We start from the raw sequence: 25,043 nt of genomic DNA, 5'->3' as shown, positions 1-25,043 counted from the left end.
ATGGAAATGTTGTGGATCAACTCTAGGCACAGACTGGCATAGAAATGCATGGACATTTTTGTGCTTGCAATTACATCTTTTGGAGAAATCAAAGCTTATTTTTTTTTTTTTAAAGCAGCTTAAATGAACCTTAGTGGCTTATCTCGTAGCAGAAAAATGAAAGCTATGTTGGAAATGAGAAGAAAATAACTCTGCAGTGCTTTTTTGTGGTTGCATTTTTAAAGCTGTGAGATAAGTGTATGTCCAGCAATAACAGTGGTAATCTGGATAACAACTTCTCGTAATTCATGGACTAATCTGGTTGTCCACAGGGAGCATTAAATACCTCCTGCCTTCCTCTCATTTACATCATGGATATGTGTCCAACTGGCCACTGCCAGAGTCAAGATACTAGACATCATTAATACAAATGGTCTGATCTGTTGAAGCCAATTCCTCATTTCTATTTATCAGTTGTCTCTAATACAGTAAACCACTTGTGCTTTATAACTTAAAGAGAAGAAGGAAAAGAAAAGAAATTTGACTTAGGTTATCCCCTTTAACATATTTCATCAAAAGAATGGATAAAATATTTATTCATTTACTGTCCTTTACATTCTCATCAAAGTGAATAGAGAGACATTTAATAAGACATGGAAACATTAAAGAAGCCTTTTATCAGAGGGGATAGGAACCTGCTTAGAACAAACATTTTGGCCTAAGGGAAAGTTTTTGATCTGTGAAGCTTAAACTTAAAACACTCTCATATTGGATCATGTGGTCAATTTGCATGAAATAAATGATTTGCTTAAAACTTGTAAAGCTATAAAATAGAACTTGACAAGTCATTAGCAATAAGTGGTATCATACTGGCATTATGAGCACATTGGTGCTATCGTTAGAAAACTGCAGCCACAGCAAAGCACAGGGAGATAATGAGGCCAGCCTATAATTTGACCTAGAGGAGTTAGATCACTGCCCCATACTGTAGATGCCATTCTGCAGTCCAAATTATCTACTATCCTTCATCATTACTCATCTACTCAACATTCTGAGCCAATGCCCTTTATCCTTTTTACCACAAAATATTAATTCAAGTTATAAAAACTATCACTTTTTCTTACTGGAGAATAGGTGGTCTGCTTTCCAGTTTTATTTTCCAGTAGGGAAAAAAAGAGCTAATGTTTATTATAGGACTTTGATCAAATATAGAAGGAAAAATAAGATTACCCATTCTTTATTAATTGCTATGTTGTTTTTTGTTTTCATTCTGAACTGGAAATTCAGTTGCTCCTGTTTCTGTGTGTTGACATGGTTATGAATATATTTTTTCTATTCTGGTTGGTAACAAAGGTAATCAGCAGCTCATTTGTTCATTTTGCAACTTCAAGATATTTTTTTTTCAGACAGAAAGCATTTGGAAAATCGTGGCTAAATATCTGGATTCCTGAAGTTTGCCTAACATTCATTTTAAGGCTATAGTTATTCAGTGATATCAGTAAATATGCACTTGGGTTTATTGCCAAGACAGGAAATACATGGAAAAATTAGGATTATTACCATTTGTTGCAAAACACCTTCAATACATTGGTTTTATCAATATGTCAACATTTTGTCAGTGACTCAGGCACATGTCAAGTTTGAGCAGCTCTACGTTTGATATTTTATACAAATTACTGGATAAACTGAATCACACACTTACAAATTATGTGCCTGCAATTGTACATGTGGTGATGAGATGCAATAACATTAAGTCCACGATGCTCAAATCCCACTGCTGTCTTCAAGATGATGTTTTTCTCATGCATTCCCCATGAGTATACACACCTTTGCAAAGTGAGAGGGGTAAGTAAGATGTTGCAGTTTCCAAGACCCATTAAAGCCTTAATTTCTTTTCTGAGTCTATCATCAAGCATGAGGCATGGCTTTGAGTTTCTGATGTGAAGCTGGAGCTGAGCTTTAACAGTCTGTTTGCATGTGGACTCTGGTGCAGTGAATGTATGCTGGTGCATATGACTGAATTAATATTACATTTAACTACTTAATTTTATTTCTCAGGTCACAAAAAAATACACTTTCCAAATGACAGTGACAGGATAGCTACTGAGACTAAATGCCAGTAAAATGAAAGGATATAAGGAGACTGCAAATATGTCATAAACTAGAAAATAAGCATAGGTAACATAAGAGTACATTAAATATGTTCGTGAATCTGTGGAGAGATGAAGTGAGAAGTGTTTTGTACAAAACATGATATCTGCACATAGGCTAAGACTGTACAGAAAGTCCCAGCTGAACACTGAGAGAGTAGAGGTGTTTCAGTCAGCAGCTGGAATCAAAACCTCATCAGTGTTTACAATGCATGACCTGGTTGGTATTGGCTAATTAAGAATAAGCCTTGAGGATGAGAAACATCATAATTTTTCTGGTGTTTCCAGGAGCTCATTAAGTGGACTTTAGGGAGCAACTAAAGATCATTTGTTTGACAGAAGAAAATAAGACTTTGTTGTAGAAGAGGCATCATGAGTATGCAACCTTATTATTATAGTATTATTATTATCTTTTGAGTCTAAGGAAGAAAACCAGAACCGTAACATTTCAGCATATGTTTGAGTCACATGGATTTCATTGGTTTAAAATGTGACTCCTAAAAATAAATTAGTCTATTTGTTGAGAAATACATTTCCTTCTTATAGTGTCGGAAAGATATTAGCTTTTATGCACACTGTAATATTTTTAACATGAACCATTTTGAAGGGAGCTCAACCTCCCAGTGAAACTGCTCAGCCTGTTGGTGAATACATTTTCTATGCTTCTTAACCTGTATTCTTAGGTGCAGGACATAAGGAATTTGCACCACCTCGTCTTCTTCTAGAACACAGTCCAAGAAAGAAACCAGCAGCTATTGAAGGCAAGTTTGATTTTTTCCACCTTTATTGGCTTCTACTTATTAACTTGACTGTTTGTTCTAATGGTTTTTTAAATTTTTAAATTTTTTTTTTTAAATATAGCCGATATTACGAAAGTGATCACATTCCTAGGCTTGGGACAGGAATGACACAGTGACATATGCATGACAAAACTTAAATGTTCCTTATAGTAGTCTCACAGATGGCTTGGGGGATTTCCTGAGATTACAGGATTGAGGCCTAATATGTAAAGTGCTTTGAATGGTGTTCAGCCATAACTTGCTATCTAACTATAATCATAATCAACATTATCCTCTTAATATACTTTGGATTATTCTTTCAGCTATTGTTATTCAATAATTTTTCTGGGCCTTATTTGTAATAATGAATGTAATATTTATGGCTCTACATTTATCAACCCTATTGCTGTTGTTAAAACCTCTGAAAGAGAAATACAAAGTCAGATCTTACATTCAGAAGATTAAAACATAATCCCTGCAATTGAATTATATTGTTTATAGTCTGATCATTACAGTAAAGTGATTGAAATACTAATTTTAATTTTAAAATTAACTATGTCTGATGACTTAGAACTACAATTACAATATATTTTCTTGGTCTTTACATCATACAATTTAATAGTACAAAATAGCTGAATCTTTTAGTGTAATTATGTAGCAGTTTTTCATATGATACTTGAGTCCTTCAGTCACTCCATGGCACTTGCTAATTTCTCTCATAGAGGTCTTAGTTCTATGTTACCCAGAAAGCAATTGCAGTCTAAGAGAGGAACAGATGGGGTGGCAGCAGAGTAAGTAATAAGAGCTACAAGATTTCCTGCATTTGAAAACAGAAAATGAGACTTAGGTTTTGCCAGGACCCGTGACTGAAACAAAGTGTTACAGTAATTAGATATTTCTGTAATGTGATTATTGTGAATCAGAACATTTGGATAAAAATAGTTATGTGACTTATTATGTCTTTCCCCAAAAATCTCGTTACCTCAAATGATTATTTCTTTTTAAACACGCTGTTTAAAGGAGTATAAAATTGTGGTTATTTTGAGACAGTATAGAAATAGATTTGCACTCTTGCTTACTTTAGGAAAATGTTTGAACCCTGCTTATCAGCAGAAAGAAGTCCCTGCAATGTTAATCTCTGTTATCCGTCAATTAACCATAATGGAAAAAAGACATAATAGAACAAGGCTGACACGTTTGCTGAATGATAAACTTAATCTTTAAATATAGCTGTTACACAAGATGAACTAGCATCAAATTAACATTGGATTCTTAATTTTCAAAATCATGAGGAGCATGCAATTACTGCAATTGCACATAGAAATGACTATTTATGACCAGTTACACATTTGTGTGTTTCATTAGCTCATTTATGCATGCAATTCAGGTAATTGGGACTGTAAATTAGATGCCCATTTGGCAAACAAATTTGGGGGAGATTATCTGCTCAGAACCATATAACTAAATTCCCTTTAAGGCTCAAGGCCAGTCACTAGGATACAATATTTTTCATGCAAGAGATTTGGAGGATATGAAGAAGGCAGAATTACTTGTAAAATGTTATTATGAAAAGCTGTTATGTTGTGTTATTCTGTGTTTTCCACGTATGAGAAAATATGCCACAGTGCCTTGAGGAACCTTAAACCCTGAAGTTTTATTTCAGCGCTAGAGGGAAAAAAAGTAATTTATGAGAATATTTGGCAAAATGTCAAAAGGGAAAAAAGAGGAGTAGGCAGACAAATTTAAATCTTTAAAATAGCTGAAGAGACATCTGCATGTGACTTCTTAGTGCTTAGATACTTTTATGACTGGTACATCACTAAACATTACTGATCAAGAGAAGGTACAAATTGAAACGAAAGATTCTTCTTATAAATATAGTTGGAAATAGTATCATAAGTTGTCAGAATAGAGAACAGACAGAAGAATTTTTAATTGAAAAATATACTTTATATAACATCAAAGACTGACTTAACTTTTGACAGAAGAAACCAGCTCTAATAGAAGGTAAAGCTGTAGGAAGTAACAGAATGTTTATCAAACAGAAAATTTATGAGACCAATCTACTTATACCCTAGGCTTTCCAATTCAGTGATATTCAGACATTATATATGTAATTTTGCAGCTGGTGAAGGCTGAAAGGATCTTACTCTTTTTCTAGATTGACATGTTTTCAGTATTGCTCTATTTTGCCACTGCTGCCTTAGGTAATCCTGGACCATTCTTGTTTTCTGATAAGGTAGAAATAGTGGTGTGTATGTGCCACATATCTCTAAAATTTTTAGATTATTTGATACCTTCAAATAGAATGCTTTTCCTGGATAGTATCCAATGTCCTGTAGTAATTATGCTCTGTTGAATTATTGAGACCTTAGAAAAAGAGCATATCGTTATTATACATTAAATCTCACATTTTTGTCCCATTGTCATTGCCTTTTTCTCTTCCTTCAGCTCCACTGTAAATCTTTTGGAAAGGGGGTAATTATTTAAGACAATCTCAATTTGTACACTAGATTCTAGTAGTAAGCAATAAATTGCATTGGAGTGTGCATATGAGTTGAAATTTTCAGATATCTCCTGGTCAAAAAGCAAAATGCTTTGTACAAGCACTTTGTACTTGACTTTCTGGTCAGAAAGAAAAGAACAGATCTTTGCTTTCCTATTTCATGGCTGGTTGGCTTTTTCAAAGATCTTACCTTAAAACTTCAATGAAGAGTTTGAATTTTCAGATCATGAGCGGCAGAGAATAAAAAAACAAAATATAGGATCCTGTAACAGTGAAGAAAAAGAAGGTAAAGGAATTTGTAAAGATAAAGGCATTGATATATAACATCTACTTGTATTTCAAGCTTGGAAACCTTGTTTGGTAAACTAGGAACTAAAGAACTAATTTTAAATTCTTTATCTTATCTTTTTATGAAGCTTTCACAAGTACTTGGAAGCAGTGTTCTCAGCCTGGCTGACACTGATGCTGCCATGTCAGGACACTGGTGTCACCAGTAATTTGAACAGATCAGCTCTCCATGGCTCTGTGAACTTTGACTTTAATATCCTTCTTCTTCCTTGGCTGTAGTCTTCCACACCACTTTTAACTCTAGATTTCTTTTATTTTCTTATTCACTGACATCCTAAAACTTCTCTGCAGTGTATACTGCTTCTCTGTGATACTTTTTCTTAGGTCTTGAATTTTTCCTCAGCTCACGCAGCTTTTACCTTCCTCCATTTCCACATTCACATGAAAAGGACTTTCCTTTCTGATAGTCCTCCCATATTTCCCTCTCTGACATGGCAAGGTAATCACTCAGGAACTCTGCAGTTAGACAAATGAAAAACTAAGATCAGAGGCTTAGCTAGGTATCAGGGAATCTTCATGTTAATTGTTCCAGAATAGCATGTCATTGCCTTCTCACAAGACCACAGCACCTTTGTGAGAAAAAGTGTACCAAAATCCTTCTCCTGGTGGAAAGGGTCTTAATACGTGATCTCAAGTAGAACTATGCTTTCTACCACTTTGAATAGCACTGGATGACAAAAAAACATTTGAACAGCATTGTATCTGAGTATGATTTTCCTAAGTTATATTGTCCTAAAAGTCTGTTCCTGTATCTTTGAGTGGGAGAGCATTATCATGGAAGAGTCATCAACATAACTATTCTGATCTGTTAATGAATCATGACAAGTTCTGAAATATCCCCCTTCCTTGAATGAAGTATACTGGCTGTTCCTTGTCATCTTGATGGTATCTATGATATTGAGGAGAAAAAAATATCTATAACATCTTCAGAGGATCTGTGAGGAAAATGAGTGTTTTCTCTAGGTCATTGAATCCTCTAATTACAAATTTTTCAGAATGCAGTAAAGCAAGTTGCTGTGAAATGTATTTAACTTCCCTCAAAACTCCTGTGGAGGCTAAATTGGCAACTGCGTCTGTGTTGCTGTATAGAATGCACACTATCTGGCTGTCTTAAGAAGAATTTCTAGTCTATATCTCTGTTCATGAATATGAACATTAGGGGATATAACCAAGAATATCTAAATTACTGAAGTCAATACAAATTTTGACAAAGCTCCCTTGATGTACAGGAGTGTATAAATCTTGTATAAATCAATCTGCTTCTGTACAGTCTGTCAATGTCTGCCTTCTCTTCTGTACATGGATTGTTCTATTAAAAAACTCTGATTTTCTTCTATACTATAGAATAAATTATCTTTTAAAGAATCCTTTCAGTGAGAGATCATGATTCAAGACACAACAGAACTCTTAAAAAAAGGCACAATTTTGAAATCTTTCTCCCCATTTAGTATATTCTTAATAATATTGACATGAGTTGTGGATGAAAATCCATTTTTCTGATAAATTTTAGTCCAAGGGAGAATATAAGCAGGGAAAAAGAAATGTATTTCTATTAGAAATATTGTAATACAATGGGTTAGGTTTAATCTAGGTTAATAGATGAACAGTTTTGTCAGCTTTAATGCATTGCTGTATTTACAGCATAACAAGGTTTTTTTGGAGAAATATGGGCTTTATATCTCCATGAGTCTATACTGAAGACAATAAAACTTTTGAAATAATATGAACAGGGTTGCAAAATGAACTATTTAATGATTTAAATTAGACATTTAAGCAGTAAATTCTAATGATTCAGCAGTGATGAAAAAACCCCAAATCTTCACTGTTTTAGAAAGCCCTTGACATTTTCTTTAATGACATGAGACTCTTCTGTACTGCTTCTATTTTATCATAAAATACAAAAAGTTAAACAGACATGAAAAAAAGCACACTAGTGTGAGAAAAAACATGCATAAAGTTATATATATTTTGATTAGACATATTATTATATTTTTTCATCATTATAATAGTAAAATTAAAATGTTAGAGTATGCATTTGAAAATAAATATTCACCAAGGTTTATCCAATAAAACACAAAAAATACCTCAGAAGACTATTTTAACTTTTCAAAGTGCTTTTTAAATGTTATAGAAAAACAATAGTCTTTCACATATGTTGCACCTGCAAATGGAAAACACATACTGGAATTAAGTTAATCTGGGTTTTCAAAGGGAGAACTCCCATGTTTCTTTGGAAAGAAAAAGGAAACTCTTACAAAGGTCCTGCATAACCTCATCATCCCATTATTAAGACTCAGACATGCTTGCCCAAAAGCATGCTGAATTAAGAATATCAGCAAAACCTTCCCAGCACTGGTAACAGAATTAGCCCTGACATTGATTCCTGTTGTCCAGTAGGAATTTCAGTCACAAGGAGGGTGAAGGTTGGCCAAGCTACCTTAGCTGTGTTGGTTGGCTTTCACGAGTAAATGTTGTACCGTAAAAAATCAGTGCTTGCCTGGGAATATAAGTGATCATCATATTTGTATTTGTGTCGTATTTACCATTGGCCATTGTCCAGTAGAGTTTCTGTTGCTGGTCTCATTATGGAAGTTGTTCTGTTCTCTTTTTTGACTTGCCATTCCTATTCTGGCTTCATCTTTCTTGTGGTTTTATTCCTTTGCTCCACACTGTGCTGTTTAGTGAGGGCAACATATGGGCCATGCTATTAACAGAGACTTCTGGTACCTAATGCAACAGAGCCATGAAAAAGAAGTCCATAATCACTGCAGGAAGGAATAAGAAACATTTATGTAGGTCACATGAAAGCATTAGGAATTTCAAGCATGATATTTCTATTGCATAGATTCTGCAGACCTCAAAATTATCTCCACAAGCAATCTTCACAGCTGCCAAATAGTGTTTCAGACTGGGATTTGAAAACAGTGAAGCAGTCTTCAAAAAAAGCTCTTCAAAAGAGTCAAGCTGGAGAGATTGCCTAGGCCTTCAGGGTGTGCTATATCTCCAGTGATCTGTGTGCCCCAAGAGCCTTTCTCTTGCCCAATATGAAAAGAAATTGTATTTCCTTACTCTGCAGGGAAAAAAAGATGGTGTCATTTAAACAGCTTTGCAAATAAATGCACTTCATTTTGGCCAAAGCACTCACCTGTAAGTTGGAGAGAGAATGTGTGTGCATGTGTGCATGCACTTTGTGTGTGAACAGAAGCAATTGTAAGAACTTTAGGAACTGTAGATTAATACTATTTAGATTTCTTTGATCTTTCTTGGCCATTCAGTAATTTGGCTGAATCAAGACAGAATTATTTCTCATAAAGAAAGTAATCAGACCAACAAGGATTCTCTTACCTCAGAAAGAGATTTTTTTTTTTCCAAAGAGACAGCTGAGGTCAATTTTTTCTTGAAATTTAGATTTAATCTTAAAGGTATGAGTTTTCATGACATCCTAAACTAAGCAGAAATATCTCCTTGCATTGTTTATTCATTTCTCCAAAAGCTTTGTAACCCTTAGGGGGTCTTACTTTGTGTATGGGTGTTAAATGTTTAGAACCAAAAGTTATTGTCAGTCTCTACCCTAAGCAACAGGCCAAGGGGAAAGAAAAGAAATACCATCAAAAACTGAAATGTAATGAGTTATTCTAATATTTAAAAGGATATCCAACTCTCACTGAAATCAACTGCAGAACTTTTATTGAGTCCAGCAGAGAGAGGAATTTAGTCACCAAGTAAAACAAAGAGGAACTGTAATCCCTTCAAAATTAATAAGGAAAAACATTTTTAAGAAGCAGCTTGTGTTTTGCTTGAATGGTCTTTTAAAATTATGCTAATGACAGCTTAAGGTGCACAGAGCTTCTTGGACAAAAATGAAATGAAGTCTTATCCTGAATGAAGTCACTGTGTTCAGTCTGAATTATAGTTTCTCAGGAAAAGCTGAATTAATGCTTGTTTTGTTTTATTTTGTGTCAGTGAATATACATGTGTCTCTGCTGATCCTGAGTTCTGCCAGGACTGGAATCTGTAGGCAAGAAAAGCTGTTGTAGCATTTCACAGTCAGGCAATAAATAACCAAAGTCTCTCACAGGAGCTTTCCTCCTGAGGTTTAGACAAGAGGGTTTTAGATAAATGCAGATAAGCCTCATATAAGGATCTGAACTTTAGAAAGCGAATGTGAACCCAAACATCTCCAAACTTCTGGCATTCAGTCCCACTAATTAGTGTTCACTATATGCATGCCTCTCCACCAGAAGGAATCTGTAGCTATATTTTGCTTCCCTGCTTACCTCAGTTTCTCAGACGCATTGGGATGAGCTGACAATTCCTTCCAGAATCAGACTTTCCATAAGAACATGGACCATCTGGAGCAGTATGGTAAAGGAGCTCTAAAAGCATCTTCTTCTTCCAGTTCCTGGGCAGCATTCCTGTGACATTATGCCCCGTAACTCATGTGCATCCCTAAATTTAGATTCCACTCAGCACTGGCAGAGTAGCACACTGGTCTTACCAAGCCTGATTTCAAGTGCTGCGTTCTTAGCGTGCTTCTGTTATCTCCCCTCCCACCATTGTCCAGTAATTAGCTGCCCTCCTATGAGAATAACACAAAGACAAGGTGCTGTCAAGATGGGCGGAGGAAATTCAGAGTGAAACATCCCTTTCTTGGTCTTTGTTGAATCTTGCTTGGATTTCTACTGGCCTTGGTCCTTCATCCCTCATTAAAAAAGTAAATCATTCCATCTCAGAGGTTACTTTGCTTCAAGGTCAGTTCTGTTCAATCCAGCCACTTTGCAAGAAAATTATTTTATGCTGTTTCTTTTTATTTTTCACCCAGGAATAAGTTTTTTACCTGAATGTCCCATTCAGTAGTATATCACTGCTTTAATTCACAATACTCATGTTCACTGGACTCCTTCTTATACTACATAAAGCTCAACTTCTGCATAGAGTCTACAGAAAAAAACTTGACTAAATGAAAAGTCCATTGCTGACCTTGCTGACTGATTCTGTCATGTACTCTTCCAGCTGCATATATCCTTATTTCCTTCTTGTAAATGTGTTGCAGGCTTTTAAAAGGGAGGTCTTTTCATACTTGTATGTCTTACACTGTCCATGAAGTGTAGCTCAGTACTAATGCCACTGGTGAAAAAATCCTGTTAATTAAGAAACGGTAGCCATAACAACAGATTTTTCAATCGTTAATTGGACTTGAATTTTATATTGTGGTCAATGCCAAATCCTCCAAAGCACCTAGTGTTTCCCTGTGTAACCCACACTTTGTGAATATTAGGATCCCTCTTTATGCAGTTGATCCTTTGTAGTTCTGTAACTGTTCCTAGCTAAAAAAGTAAGTTCTTTCAATTAACAGATGGGCTTCATATTTTACAGCACAAAAGACCAGCCTAAATTCCTATTTAATTATTTGCTCTGCCTCTTAATTTAGCTGTGTACATATCTGCATAGAGCCCAGTACATTTACTGCTTCAGAAATTACAAGTTTTGCTGGTGTTAAATGTACACTTAATATACAACATTCTAAATGTGAGCTGCTCAAATTGGGAGGAAAAAAAATTTATTCAAGAAATGGGATTACTTCCTTAAGTCAGAAATAGTTCTTCCCATAACACCCTTTTACCAAGTCCATCATTCTCATTTACAGAAATTTCTCTCAGTGGAAGCTGTGAGGGGCACCAGTGAGGCTAGATGCAGCTGAGATGTGAATGGAAGCTCAGTGACTGTTTCTCTCAGAATTGAGCAAGAGTGCTTATCTTGCATTAGGCAGCATAATAGGGGCCACAGTCCTTTAATACTTCTATGTAATCATCCCCCAGAAACTTCATAACAAATATAGACATCTCAAAGTTGTCTGGACATTGAATAATGCAACTTGAGAAACTGATGGAAGAAAATTATGTCCGTGGGATTAATTTGTGGAATGATTTGGCAATGAAGATTCTGCAGCCATGGATGTCATCATCCTTGCTTGGGTTATTGGCAGTAAATGTTCCTGCCACTTCCTGTATATCCTCTATACAAAGCTTCACTTCTCAAAGCTCAATACCTCAGCTTGTGGTTTTCAAGATGCATATGGCTCTGAACCTTGCTGTGCAAATTAAGGCAGATTTCATGTGGTTTTTTTTTCTGGGCCCCAGAGGCATGCGAAATGCTACAATTTCAAAGGCAGAAATGGTCTCGGATTAAAGAGAATCTTGTTGTAAGGACCTTGGGCTTACAAATTATTCTCATGCATCACCTAGCACCAGAAATTTAAGAAACCAAAAAAATCAATCTAACTCACCAGAACAGAGGCACTCAGAAAAAAAAAAAAAAAAATGGACATTACAGAAGTCCCAGCAGCTCTTCAACATCTAATTACTATGGGTAAAGCCTCATGGAAGGAAGACAGAAGGAAGCTCTTTTCTGTCAGTAAATAACACACACTTAGTATGTTTAACAGTTTTGATTAATTCAGGCAGAGTATGCAAATAATTAAACTACATTTTAGAAATTAGAGGAGATCTACATTACATGTAGAAATAATCTGCTGAAGAGTCATAGGTGGCACAGGAAAGTGGAGCTGTGGAACAGCTTTTGTGAAATCTGAAGGTGAAGAGACTTCCATTTCAACCAGACAGGCACAATCCCTAGCACAAATCTCTGGAGAAGTGTGTCAGGGAGACAGAGAGATAGGCAATAACAGGAATAATAAAGTACACAAGAATATGAAGTTCTAAACAAGTTAGTGTAGGATGAACACTACTCTGATGCTCTACGCATCAGAGCGTAAGAAATCTCACAACACAGAGGAATTAGTAGCTTGAAGTGTAGTGTAGTGCTCAGAGTTTCAGCAGGAAGAACTAAGCACATAAAACTCAGAGAAACATTCTGTACAATGTATGTGAGAATTTTCTGAAGACAACAACGAGAGAAACACATTGAACAAATCTGTTTAAAACAAGAAAGAAGTAGAATACAACTATATTATGCTTAATATTAAAAGAAATTGTCAGAAAAGCAGCACAAGTATAATTTCAATAGACCCTGAATATTGATAAATACATTGCCTCCACAATAGGCAAAATAACTTTATTTATGAAATCAGCATAGAGAGACTGTGGAATTCAGGTACTCTATAAACCCAGCAATTTTTCAAAAATCAAACACCCAGATATCTTTTAGTTTGGGTCAAATGTTCTACAAATTTTAATTTTTTTCCCTGTGTATATATATTTTTTCCATGCAGAAGAAAAGTCTGTAGTGGTACCTAGAGAAGTGAAAAGTAAGTTGTTTCTTGGTTTGTTTTGGTTTGGGTTTTTTTTTTCCTTTAACTTCTTGTTAGTTTTGTGTAAGGGACAGGAGTATTTTTGTTGCTTGGATTTGAAAATATTCTTATTCCTTAAATATTTTCAATTAAAGAAAAGACTCTTGCTTAAATTCTCATGGTTCTGTCTTTTGTAAGATAATAAATCTTGGTTTATTATCCACATTTATAACAGTAAAAGATCACAAAAAGAAAACTATAGTTTTCTAACTATATTTGGGTATCAATACCTGAAGCCATGCAACACAAACTGAAGGTAAAAAATTTGGCTTTTCATGGATGAACAATTAAAAAATCACTTAGATTAGCTATTCTTGTACTCTTGTATTCTTTTCCATCAAAAAGGGGGTTCATTTCCCAAAGGAAAAATAAGAATTATAGCTTTCTCATATCCTTTACCAAACTCCAAATTTTCTAATTAAAAACTTTCATGAAATAGGTAATTAATTTGTTTACGTTTGATTTTAAAACAGAAAAAGTATTCTCCTTATTTCTATTGTTCCCTAATAACTGCCAAAATAGAGGCAGATGCTTTTGAAATAATGCATATTGCAGTTGGTGGATGCCCCATCCCAAATATATATGTACATACATATATACATGCATACATACATATGTCTGTGTAAAAGTAGCCAGCTGAACTTCCATTTCTTTTTTTAGAGAGAAAAGAGGAGAAGAAAAAGAGTGATGAAAAGAAGAGTATGACTGAAACTAAGGTGAAAGGTATGGTTTGGAAACATTTCTTACTGGCCTCATTCAGCTTTTACTCACACTTCTGGCTCATTTCCCATTGTTTTCTGTTAGGTTAATCCTATACTTCTGGCTGTATTGTCCTTCTCTTAGTTGTTCAGTCACTATTTGCATGTTTCCACTTCTTCTGTATCTAATGTCTAATGTGTCCAATATGTTCAGCATGCAATATTACCTAAACTCATTTTCTGGCAAAAGAAATGTCCTGTTTGGTGGCCATCTCTGGACTTTTTAAACAATTTAATGGAGTCCACAGATAACAGGACATAGTTATACTGCAATACACAAAACTCAGGGAAAATATCACTCAATTCATGGTACACCAGTTTCTGAAGATAGGGTAGATGTATTTAGTTTATAGAATCACAATTGAAACTTACAATGACCAAACTGCAAAGTCATGGTATCCATCTAAATAACATTCCAATCATAAATTCTCAGAAAGAATCTAAAATCCACAAAGGTGTTGCTTCATGAGAAATATTTAAGTCATTCATTATTTTTTAATGATCTCATTGCTACTGGAACTTAAGCTAAAAGCTGCCACATTCATGCACTGATGACTTTTGCCTAACTTTTGATGAATTATTAAGGGTCCAAATCATCCATAGTTGATGCATACTGATTAATTTTCATTTTCAGCTGATTGCTCTGTGTCTAGTTGGGTGCAAGTGCTATAAGGGAATAATCTGAACTCCCAAATAAGTCATATTTTTTTCAGTATGTGCCCAGCAGGACTTGGTTGACTGCATATTTGAGTGTATGATTCAGAGTTCTAGCACATCAAATTACTCTCTTTAATTAAATCTTAGAAAAAACAGGGACAAGGGAGAAAGCTCATGAGAAGACAACTGTCCCTGAAATTAAAAAAGCAGGTAAGAAATTGAACTCTGACTTTCTCTGCAATGATATCTGACTATTTAGTGTAATCACTTTCAAGTTTAAGCATTTGAGAAAAGGGTGTATGTAGTTCATTATCATTCAAGAATCCAAGTAGAGATATAGATAGATAGATAGATGAATGGATAGATAGATAGATAGATAGAGATGTATCACTGTATATATATGTATACATTGTGTCTGTATTTATATTATATTATATATTCTAATATGTTATATATTCTAATTCTACTATTATATATTCTATTATATTCTATTACATATCTGTATATATAATACATGTAATTTTCTGTTCTTTGATCTCAGGACTTTTACAAATATAATGAATTTGTAAATATAAGTACATTTACAAATAAATTACAAACACTGCTTTCACTTAAACACTATCAAGAGCGTAACTAATTTCAAAAGCTATAAGGCAAAGACTGAAAGCAGAGTATATATTTTACCATGAACTACTTTAAAAATACAGATAATATTAAGTAATAAATGGAATTATTACCATATAAAAACACTAGGTGTGGGAGAAAATAGTTGGTTATTTTCTGAATTTTTTACTCATGCCCTGAAAATAATTTTTTAAAAGTTTAAGTAGGTGAATATCCTAAGCCTGATTGATTGTTTCATGCATAAAAATATAAATATTTCAATAAGATTAGAAATTAGCAATTTGGGTCTTATCTACAGTAAAAATGCTGTATTTTTCTTCCCCATTATTTCAGTCAGTCTGCAAGTATATTTAATGTGGAAATGCAAAATTGTCTCCAGTAAGTGACGCAGCCTGCAAAACTGTCTCATTAAAATCAAGGAGAAACAAAGTGCTCAGTCTAACAGTTGGTCACCATCTGAATACCTAGAAACACTGATTCCAATTGATGCTTTATCTGTCACTTTCTATATAACATTCTACAAGCCCTCAAGTGCTCAGATTATCATTTCTGTAGATTAGTGAATGCCTAAAGCCAAGGAGAAAAGTTCAAAAGAGGATGTAAATATTTAGGGCTATATTTACTATGTCCTCAAGGCAAGCCTTGTGCTGTGTTTTCTAATTATTTAAATCTGTTGAATGTTATCAAAAGCTGAAAGGATCTATATCCCATTGTCTACTAATATTGTGATTTACATATGAAAATTTCAATAAGCAACTGCTTTCTTTGCCACTGAATAATATGGGACTGTATAAGTTTTCTTATTCAAGTGTTTATGTATGGGAAGAAAAATAGTAATTTATGTTTGGGAAAATATAAAAATACACAGATTACCTGGGACAGCTATTTTGGTAGCCCCTTATTTAAATATAAGGGGATTTTTATAGTAGGGATTTTTACACACTGTGGAAGGGACAGCAATGAAAGAGAATATTCTTTTCCTAGTTAAGTTGCATATTTTAGTGCATAAACACAGGTTTAAAAAGAACATAAACTAACAATTCAAATATCTTTCATTATTTTATTCTGATTCTAAACTTGTATTTCACTTCAGAGTACAGAATTGTAAAAGATTATATTTTATGGCAGAGCTGCAGCATAAAGTTATTAATATGTTCATCTTCACAAGTAGTTGCTAAATCCAGTGAGTCATCCTTTCTAGCCTAATGCTAGAAAGACACAAATTACACAAACCAAGATATCTGCACATTTCTGTCCCTCTTATTAGCTCTGTAAGTTGCTGCATTTTTGGAGTTTACTAGCCTTTGTGTAAGAGGACGGTAATTCATAATGTATTCTAGCTACACATGTTGCTGTTATTCCTCTTTCAGCTTATTCTTTGAATACATGTGCACTTTCTACCTTTGGCAGCACCCATTGTTATCCCTAATAAGTTTTAAGCTTGAAATAATTGCCATATTTGATGAACAGAAGAGTAGTGTATAGCCCAGTTTTGGAATGAGGCACTTCGATGTCTTTACATCATTTGGACACACACAGAAAATCAACCTCAGAACATTTGAATCAGCAGTATACATAAGCATCCAAAAGCAAGGAACAGCTTCCACTTTTCTTACCTTATCCCTTTAAAAGGCTAGGCAGAGGACATTGTATTGAAAATAAGCTCCTCATCCTGGTTCTCAAACTCTTGCATTTCCTCTGAATGTCTCTGGCTTGTGTCGCATTTTGCTTCCCCTGAAGCCAAGGTGTTTTCAGGGCAAGTTGTCTTCTTTCTCACTGCCACCCACACTCATCCCCACACCAGTGGGCAGCTCCTTCTGCTCCGAGGTCCTCCTGGCACCCAAGTCCCACTGCTGCTCCACACCCTTGCATACTTTTCCCAGGAGACTCATGTGTGGCTGGAGGCCCATTAACCAGGCATTCCCTGTAGAGGAATGGTGGCATGTACAGGCTGTCAGGCTCAAGAGAGAGAGAGAGAGGGAGAGGAAGAGGTGCTCTGAAAGCTCTAAGTGATAAAAACCTCTCTAAAATAATGTTCTCAGAGAAGCACTTCTCAATATTCCTCTTCATCTCTCTTGCTCTAACAAGGAATGCTTGTAATTGCAAATACTGAATATATTTTCAGATTAATATTTTAGATTGGTCCTTTGGTCCAAGAGACAATTTTATCTCTACTGCTACCGGAATGGAGTTTTTTTGGTTTTTTTATTGCACTTCATTAACTGCATCCCTGTGATATATTTATTTGCATGCCAGCTCACTCTTTCTCCAATTCTCTCTCCCTCCATTTCTCTCTCTCTCTCTCTCTCTCTCTCTCTCTCTTCCTTCTCTACTGCTGCAGAGGATCAAGAGTCATCTAATATGAAATGTTCTCAGTCTTTAGTACAGAACAAACTGGATGATTCTTAATTAGCTTTTAAAATGCTTTGTAGATAAAACCACATTAATCCTCTGACCTTCAGCTCATACAAAAGCATTGTGTTAATTGTCCTGAAAAATAGATAATTCCATTGTTACAAATTCAGAGGTCTAACTTAAACAAACATAATCATCAGACACAAGGGTCTGGCACAGTCTGACTTCAAAACCTTTTACAAAAATCTATCCAGTGCTACTCTGGATAGAGAAGGAACTGCATCTCCAAATCCCCTTTAAGGGGCTTGCTACACCTCAGCAGGTATACGCCATTACCAAGCTCTCCCAAAGTTTGTCCTGGTGTTTGGGAAATATCAGCCAAGGGGGGACCAGTCTGCAATCTGGCTGTGTTAAAGCATTGGCGTCCAACCCTACATGAAAATGAATATACAGAGACTGGTGCTTTCAGGCACTATAGTTACTTGCAGATTTTTTTCTTGATGGTCCCTTTCCCAGAGTCTGGAGCTTCCCTTCTCCTTCTTGAATAAACTTTCCTGGAAAATATATTCACACTAGCCTTTGTCTTTGTTGCAAACTCCTTTCCCACTTTATTTTGGTTCTCAAAACAAATCGCATAGGTAAAATGAGTTTATAAAGCAATAATGGCAGCCTGGATCATCACATCATTTCCTACCTAAAATTCTGCTTTAACTGTCATTAATGATCTTCCTGTTATTCTTGCAATTTTTTTGGTAGCAGACCTTATAACTGCTTTAGGAAGATAGTCGGTGTCTTTTCTCCACTTTCCAAATGGGAAATTCAGGTACAGAATGCAATCCAGGCCAATTGTCCACATATTTATCTTCTGTTTATACATATCTTCTGAAAGCTAAACCAATGCTAGCTGGATTAAAGATCCCAAATTTTTCTACACTTTCACTATTTCCCTTGTGATAACCCAGACACATCAGACAATGCAACTGATGTCTAGGAAGAAAATGATTTTGTTAAAATCGTAAAACCTTATCTAGTGTTCAAAAATCCCTTGGTTCTGATCTCAGTGACAAATATCTTAAGGCCACCACACTTAAATACATCCCTGAGCAGTTCTGGTATGCAGATCTACTTGTCCCAGATCAGGGATCTGACTACCATTTTGTTGTGTTGGTGTATGCATGCTCCCAAAAGAGTGTAGAAGCCCCTACAAAGCAGCACTGGAGCCACTCCATAAATAAAGGAGCTAGCTTGCAGTGGTTGCACACACATTTTTTGGATGAATCCAACACACAATCACAGAATCATTTGGGCTGGGAAAGACCTTTAAGATTATTGAGTCTGACTACTAATATAGCACTGCCAAGTCACACTAAATGGTATCCCCACACATTTGAAAATCTTTTAAATACCTTCAGAGCTGGTGACTCAACCATTTCCTTGGGCAGCCAGTTCCAGTGCTTGACCACCTTTTCAGTGAAGAAATTTTTCACAATATCCAAACGAAACCTCCCCCAAACAGCTTGAGTTCATTCCCTCCTGTCCTATTGCTTGATAACTGGGAGAAGAGACCAACACCCACCCCACTGCAATCTCCTTTCAGGTAGTTATTGAGAGCAATAAGGTCCTACCTTGAGCTCCCTCCTCTCCAAGTTAAACAACCCCAGCCACTCCTCATAAGGTTTGTGGTCCAGACCCTTCACCAGCTCTGTCTCTCTTCTCTGGACACACTCCAGTACCTCAGTGACTTTCTTGAAGTAAGGGGCCTAAAACTGAACAGAGTTTTTAAGGTATGGTTTCAGCAATGCCAAGTACAGAGGGACAATCCCTTCCCTCGTCTTGCTGGCCACACTATTGCCAGTGCAGGTCAGGATACCATCAGCCTTCTTGGCCAGCTGGACACACGGCTGGCTTACTTTCAGATGGCTGTCAACCAACATCCCCACATACTTTACTCTCAGTCAGTTTTCCAGCCATTCTTCCAACAGCCTGTAGCACTGCATGGGGTTGTTGTGACCCGGGTGCAGGACCTGTCACTTGGCCTTGTTGAACCTCATACAATTGGCCTCAGCCATTAATTCAGTCTGCCCAAATCCCTCTCCAGAACTTTCCTGCCCTCCAGCAAACCAATACTCCTACCCAGCTTGGTATTGTCCAAAAAGTTGACTGAGGGCCACTTGATCCTTTCATCCAGATCATTGACAAAGATATTAATATGGTAAAGACATATCTATGACGCATGATACAGTGTCATATGTTTCACACCAGGCAGTGTTAACAGAGGAGGGCAGTGGTGATGTCTCTCTTTAGATACCACAGTAAATCTTTGCCTCCTGAATAGGGAAAGTCTCTGGAGGCTTAAAATTACAGACACCGAGGTACATTTTAATTATGGCACTGTAACAACCAAGTGAAGTCTCTCTACAGTCATGAAAGAAGCAAACTAAAAGTTTATCTTGGACATAAAAATGGAAAACAACGTCTTAAAACTACCACAAACCTGGGATAACCAGGTTATTCTCACTACTCTGTTGCCCAGTGAGATAAAGACAGCAAGAAACTCTGTCTTTAAGTCTGTCTTCTTGGAGAAAGAATATTAGTAATAGGTAGAGCAGAGTGGAGGTGACCAGAAAAGAAGCAAACATGATGATCATGTACCAGCAAATTTTTGCATGGGTTGATCACAGATGCATTTTCTTAAAAGGGCAGTCCTTGTAATTTGAAAACAAACCCACAATGGTTTAGTAGGAAATGGAGGGCAAAGACCATTTTATACACCAATAGTATCTTCTGTGTTATTGCCCTCTACACAGGGAGGAAGAGAAAAGCCTTTGATCATTTTTAAATTTCTGGTCTGAGCAGCAATTTAAAAAATGCATTTCACTTTGTGACTACTTTGTCTCAGATTCTACCTTTTCAGTCTTAAGTCTTCCATTACAATAAAAGAACCACTACTGACACCTGGTGGCAAATTATCTTTTTCTTTCAATCCTTATGCCTGAGGGGTTTTTTGTTGTTTGCTTTCAAATATGGCTATTTAAAAAGAGTTTGCTGAAGTAATGATGAACTTACTACTTACTCCCCATGCTGCTTATCCTACTGCTTTCATGGCTAGAAATATGTTAGAATGTCATCTAAATGTAACACTATTCTCAGAAGAATAATTTTGGAATGTAAATACTTTCAGTACAGCCAGAGAAGTAAAAATTAATTCAAATATACCTTATGACAAAAGTTATAATTAGGGAAAAAAACGTGCTTGGCTAACCCACTGATCTGGAGAAATAGATGCATATCACACTTCCTGAAAAGCTTTAGGTTGATCTAACTTCAATAGATTGAATGTTTCATTGGGGATACAAGTGTTGATCCTAGGTTTTTCCTGATGAGCAAATGGGCTGTAGGAAGACATTTGTAGGAAGACATCTCTCAAGAACAGGGTTTGAAACTCCTCACTTTACCCTGCTCACTGCAAGGACTGTGTTTCCTCTGAGTGTCTGACAATGTCAAGCAGCCCATCTTGGGCACAGTGATGTGTCTCATGTTCCCTTGTGTGAGAGATGCCACATGACAGATGCCAGCAGATGGGAGGATGATGTGAGTTTCAGAGGAGGCCACAATGTAAGATCTGCAACAACCAGTGAGATGAAGACGCTGTCTCAATTTAGGTTGCTTACAAGGAAAAAAAGGAATTGTGAAATCCGAATAAGACAACCTAAGATATTTTGAAAGTGGTTGGTCACATACACAAAATGAAACTTGTTTATTCACAAATTTTCTTTCTTATTAAAGAAATTCTGAGGAGAAGGTAAAAACTGAGTCACTTAGAAAGTGGAGTGCATATATAAGTGCTATGACATGTTTTGGATTGACCAGATGTGTTTTCAGAATGGCTGCTACAGCAAGCAGAAAGTAGGAGTTTTGAGTGGTAGAACCCTGTGTGGGTTCTTTTTTTTACATTTTTATTTTTAATGACAAGAAGACACTGTATTGAGTTGACCCTGGCCAGCTGCTAAATCCCGAGAGCCACTCATTCATTCCCCTCTTATCAACATGAAGGGGAGAACAGGAGTTTAACACAAAAATGAGAAAACTCATAGGTTGAGACAAAGACAGGTTAATAAATAAAATAAAGAGGAGAAAAACAAATTATGTAATCTCTCACCACCTTGCCAAGCAGACCAATGCCCAGCCAGTGGAAGCAGAGCACACCCTTTCCCTGTTCTTCCTTTATTCTCAGTTGTTACTGCTGAGCAAGGCATTACATGGTAGGGAGTACACTGCTGTATTTGGTGCATTCCCTACCATATAGTCCCTGTAATTTGTTTCAGATGTTCCAGCTGTGTCGTCTCCCAACCTTTTCCCAGCTCCCAGTATGCACAGGCAGAATGGGAAAGAGAAAAACTCTGATGCTGTGCAAGCACTTCTTGGCAATAGCCAAAACTCAAGTTTGCTAACAAATCTAACAAATGTCTGAGTAACAAATTTAAACCACAGTATCATACAGACTGTTATGAAGGAAATTGATTTCTCCCTCCCAGCTGAACCCAGGAGAGGAGCCTACAGTTTGCATTTATCTGCAGCTAAATTTAGAAAGATTAGGAGAAGACACAAATGTAAAAATTAAGCAACAGAAATAATAGGCAATGAGTTGCTTTGTGATTCCTCATGCAGACGAATGTATAAGAGCAATAACTAAGGAAACACAATGCGTTATGAGTTCAGAGCTGTTTTAGGAAAAAAACCACATTAAACCACACACGCACAAAACAAAGGAGCAACTTAAGGACCTTAGAACTGCGTGATCCTTCTCTAAGTTATTTCTTATCAGTATTCTTTTGACAGTTTTCTTTGCTAGACTGCTCATCCATCTATACATTTCTGCAGAGGTTTGGCTTTTTGTGGGTTCATACAACCTTTGGCAAAGCCCCTGTCTCTGATTTCATCTTAATTATGGTTCCAATTAGTAATATCATTATGTGAATCAATGCCCATACACAAAAGCCTATAAAAACCACCTCGTTTTCCCAGATGGATGACTGCAGCTTCAGGTTTCATCTCCTCTACTACAGGCCAATCCATTCCTGACTAATAACTTGCTCATGACCCTACTCTGCATGTCGGGCTCATTCTGATTTTTCCCTTCCTACTGCTCTTCTCTGGCATCCTATTCATAATTCACTTGCAGTTTCCTGACATTTTTTCATTAGCAGATGCTTCTTCTTTCACAAACTATGCATGCAGCCACTAGCACTGGTAGTATTTACTAACCCACAGAAATGCTGGATTAGGATTCCTGCAGAGTTACCAGCAAGTGATGTAATTTATTCTTTTTTTCTCTTACACAAACAGGGTTTAGGGGCATCTCTTAACTTTGATAACAATTTCCTGTTCATGGGGCTTTGTACAACAAAATCACAGAAAGAGGAGATGGAAATGACCTACTAGGTCATCTAATCCTTCCTTCTGGCAATGCAGGATAATTCCTTACAGAATATCTTCAAGTGCTTTAACCAGTTTAGTTCTAAATGTCTGAAGTAACTAGGCCTCCATCAATTCCCACAGAAGATTATTCTACAACCTCATAGATCTCACAGTTAAGAAGTATTTCATTCCAGTCTGCCTAAATTTTTCCCTGCTTAATTTTATCCCATTACTCAGAGTTATGTTCTCTTGTGACACCCAAATATAGTCTTTCTAACCTCAGGGCCCAGTTCCCTACTGTCTCATGTTATATTGGCACTTACATTTACATCTGGAAGGTAGCTTTATAACTGACAAGGTGAATGGAAAATTGAGGTTGATACTTTTTCATACAGACATGAAATCATAAACCTTGTAACAGAGGACACTGACCATGGCCACACATCACCTGTCTATATAGCACTGAAGAGACTGGAAGTTGCGTGTAAAATTGGAGGAAGAACAAAAAAAAAAGTCACTTGAGTTATTTACAAAGAAAGGAATTTTATTTTTTTTTTCACATAGAAGAATAAATTATTCAATTCATCTATTCAGAAAGAGGTGACTTGGTTTTTGTGGATGCTAAGTACCTTCGCAAAAGAAAAAATGCATTCTGGCTATTCTGGCTACAATAGCTCTCTTTAACACAGTAGGGACAGTTAAACAAGAATCAATGACTGGGAGCTGAAGCTAACTGAATCCTGACTGAAAATGAGGTACATGTTCTTAACACTAAGAGTGATAAACTACCACAGCACAGGGTGGATATTGCTTTCCCTGGTGTCTGCAGAAGATGATTGTTTACCTAATGAAAAATACACACCAGCTGAAAAGGTGCCTGGCTGAAATATAGGAGTCTCTGACAACAAAATGTCAGACTAGAGAGCCTGATGGCATGTTCTAGCCTTGAGCATTACAGAGGTATACCCTCAGAGACATACATAATAAGCTAAAAGAGAATGTAGTGAAGAGTCAATGCAGGAATGCAGCTGGAGACACCTGCCTTGCAGGTTCTTTGGAAAAACAGGCATTCCTTTCTGCATTACTTTTATAAGCCTTTTTAAGCCGAGCAGACTGGTAGTCATCCTCTAAGTATTTGGTCTTCCATGGAAAATAGAAAAGCCTGCTTTCCTAATTGACATGTCCAGAATCCTCAAGACAGATATGGTTATTTAGTAAAAATCAAATTGTATCCCCCCTAACAGATAAAAACAGAAGAATAAAAACAGGTTCACAGGAAGGGAGAAGGGAAAAATCTGTCAGAATAGAGATGCAAGCACAGCAGAAAGGCAATTACCATTATCTCCATGTGAATTTTGTTAAGACTAAAGGCAGTTCAAGCATGTCCTACACTGAAATTTCAAAGCACTCAGTGGTCTTTGAATTCTATGCTCCATCATCATCAATGATTGATAACATGATTTCAAAGCATGCCTAAAGATGCAGCATGTATATCCTGGTGGACATACAAACACGACACAGAAGGCCATTGATTTTCTGTGAGAACTGATCTCCTAAACACCTCTTCTGCTTTTATAAAAAGTACAGAGGCTGCAAATTCACCATGGTGTTTCTGTGCCCCCATTACCTATTGAAAAAGTTTTTCAACTAGGAATAGTAACATTAATCTATACCAGAACAAAACCAAACACTTGTGCAATTCCAGGACATGGTTAGCTTTTAGTGTTCAAGAGATAGAAATTAGATGAAATGCAAAGAGAGAAAGAGTTTTAAAAAAAAGTTTTCCTGCCTTCCCCTTGTCTCTCCTTCACCTCACAATAAGAACTGACTCTGTCTTAAGATTGACTCTCCATTGCAATTGATGTGGTGACTCTCAGGTGGAGGACTCATCTCCAGTTTACTTTACTAGGAATCAGCTTTAGTGGAAATTGATCCTTTCCCATCCTTGCCCACTGTCATGTGAAAAAGGGAGATTTTTTTTAAACCCTTAACATTTGATTAGTCTGTCTGCATCCCAGGAAAACTGGGACTCTTGTACCCAACCAGCCTGTCAGTGTCCCATTATGTGGACTCTTCACTGAGCATTTCACCAGAGCAGTGGGTGCTTGGACTGACTTGTTCAGGGTCACATGCCAAACAGAGAGACGCCCTCCGGGATCT

The 25,043-nt window shown here is 36.4% G+C and overlaps 1 protein-coding gene and 1 long non-coding RNA gene across 12 annotated transcripts in view; one reads left to right on the top strand and one right to left on the bottom strand.

Moving 5' to 3' along the window:
* Window positions 1-17,379, bottom strand: part of LOC121346145 — a 28,875-nt gene extending 11,496 nt beyond the window's left edge. The window contains exons 1-4 of one of the 6 annotated variants that reach the window (XR_005954054.1): window positions 16,727-17,356; window positions 8,306-8,489; window positions 5,605-5,677; window positions 1,682-1,806 (exon numbers count right to left, since the gene is read on the bottom strand). This is a non-coding gene — a long non-coding RNA (uncharacterized LOC121346145). Of the gene's footprint in view, window positions 1-1,681; window positions 1,807-2,896; window positions 3,726-5,604; window positions 5,678-8,305; window positions 8,490-16,726 lie in introns of those variants that run through there. The other 5 variants (XR_005954053.1, XR_005954051.1, XR_005954050.1 and 2 more) reach the window with 5 other exon arrangements.
* Window positions 1-25,043, top strand: part of TRDN (triadin) — a 232,542-nt gene that overhangs the window by 98,962 nt on the left and 108,537 nt on the right. For 5 of the 6 annotated variants that reach the window (XM_041423668.1, XM_041423670.1, XM_041423667.1 and 2 more), the window contains 4 exons: window positions 2,813-2,890; window positions 12,994-13,029; window positions 13,732-13,794; window positions 14,634-14,696. In XM_041423668.1, the coding sequence (XP_041279602.1) occupies window positions 2,813-2,890; window positions 12,994-13,029; window positions 13,732-13,794; window positions 14,634-14,696 (240 nt within the window). The remainder of the gene's footprint in view (window positions 1-2,812; window positions 2,891-12,993; window positions 13,030-13,731; window positions 13,795-14,633; window positions 14,697-25,043) is intronic. The other variant, XM_041423671.1, reaches the window with a different exon arrangement.

Source organism: Onychostruthus taczanowskii, unplaced genomic scaffold (assembly GCF_017590055.1).
Source record: "Onychostruthus taczanowskii isolate IOZ18803 unplaced genomic scaffold, ASM1759005v1 scaffold8, whole genome shotgun sequence".
Classification (NCBI taxonomy): Eukaryota; Metazoa; Chordata; class Aves; order Passeriformes; family Passeridae; genus Onychostruthus; species Onychostruthus taczanowskii.
This window is presented reverse-complemented; position numbering and strand designations above follow the sequence as displayed.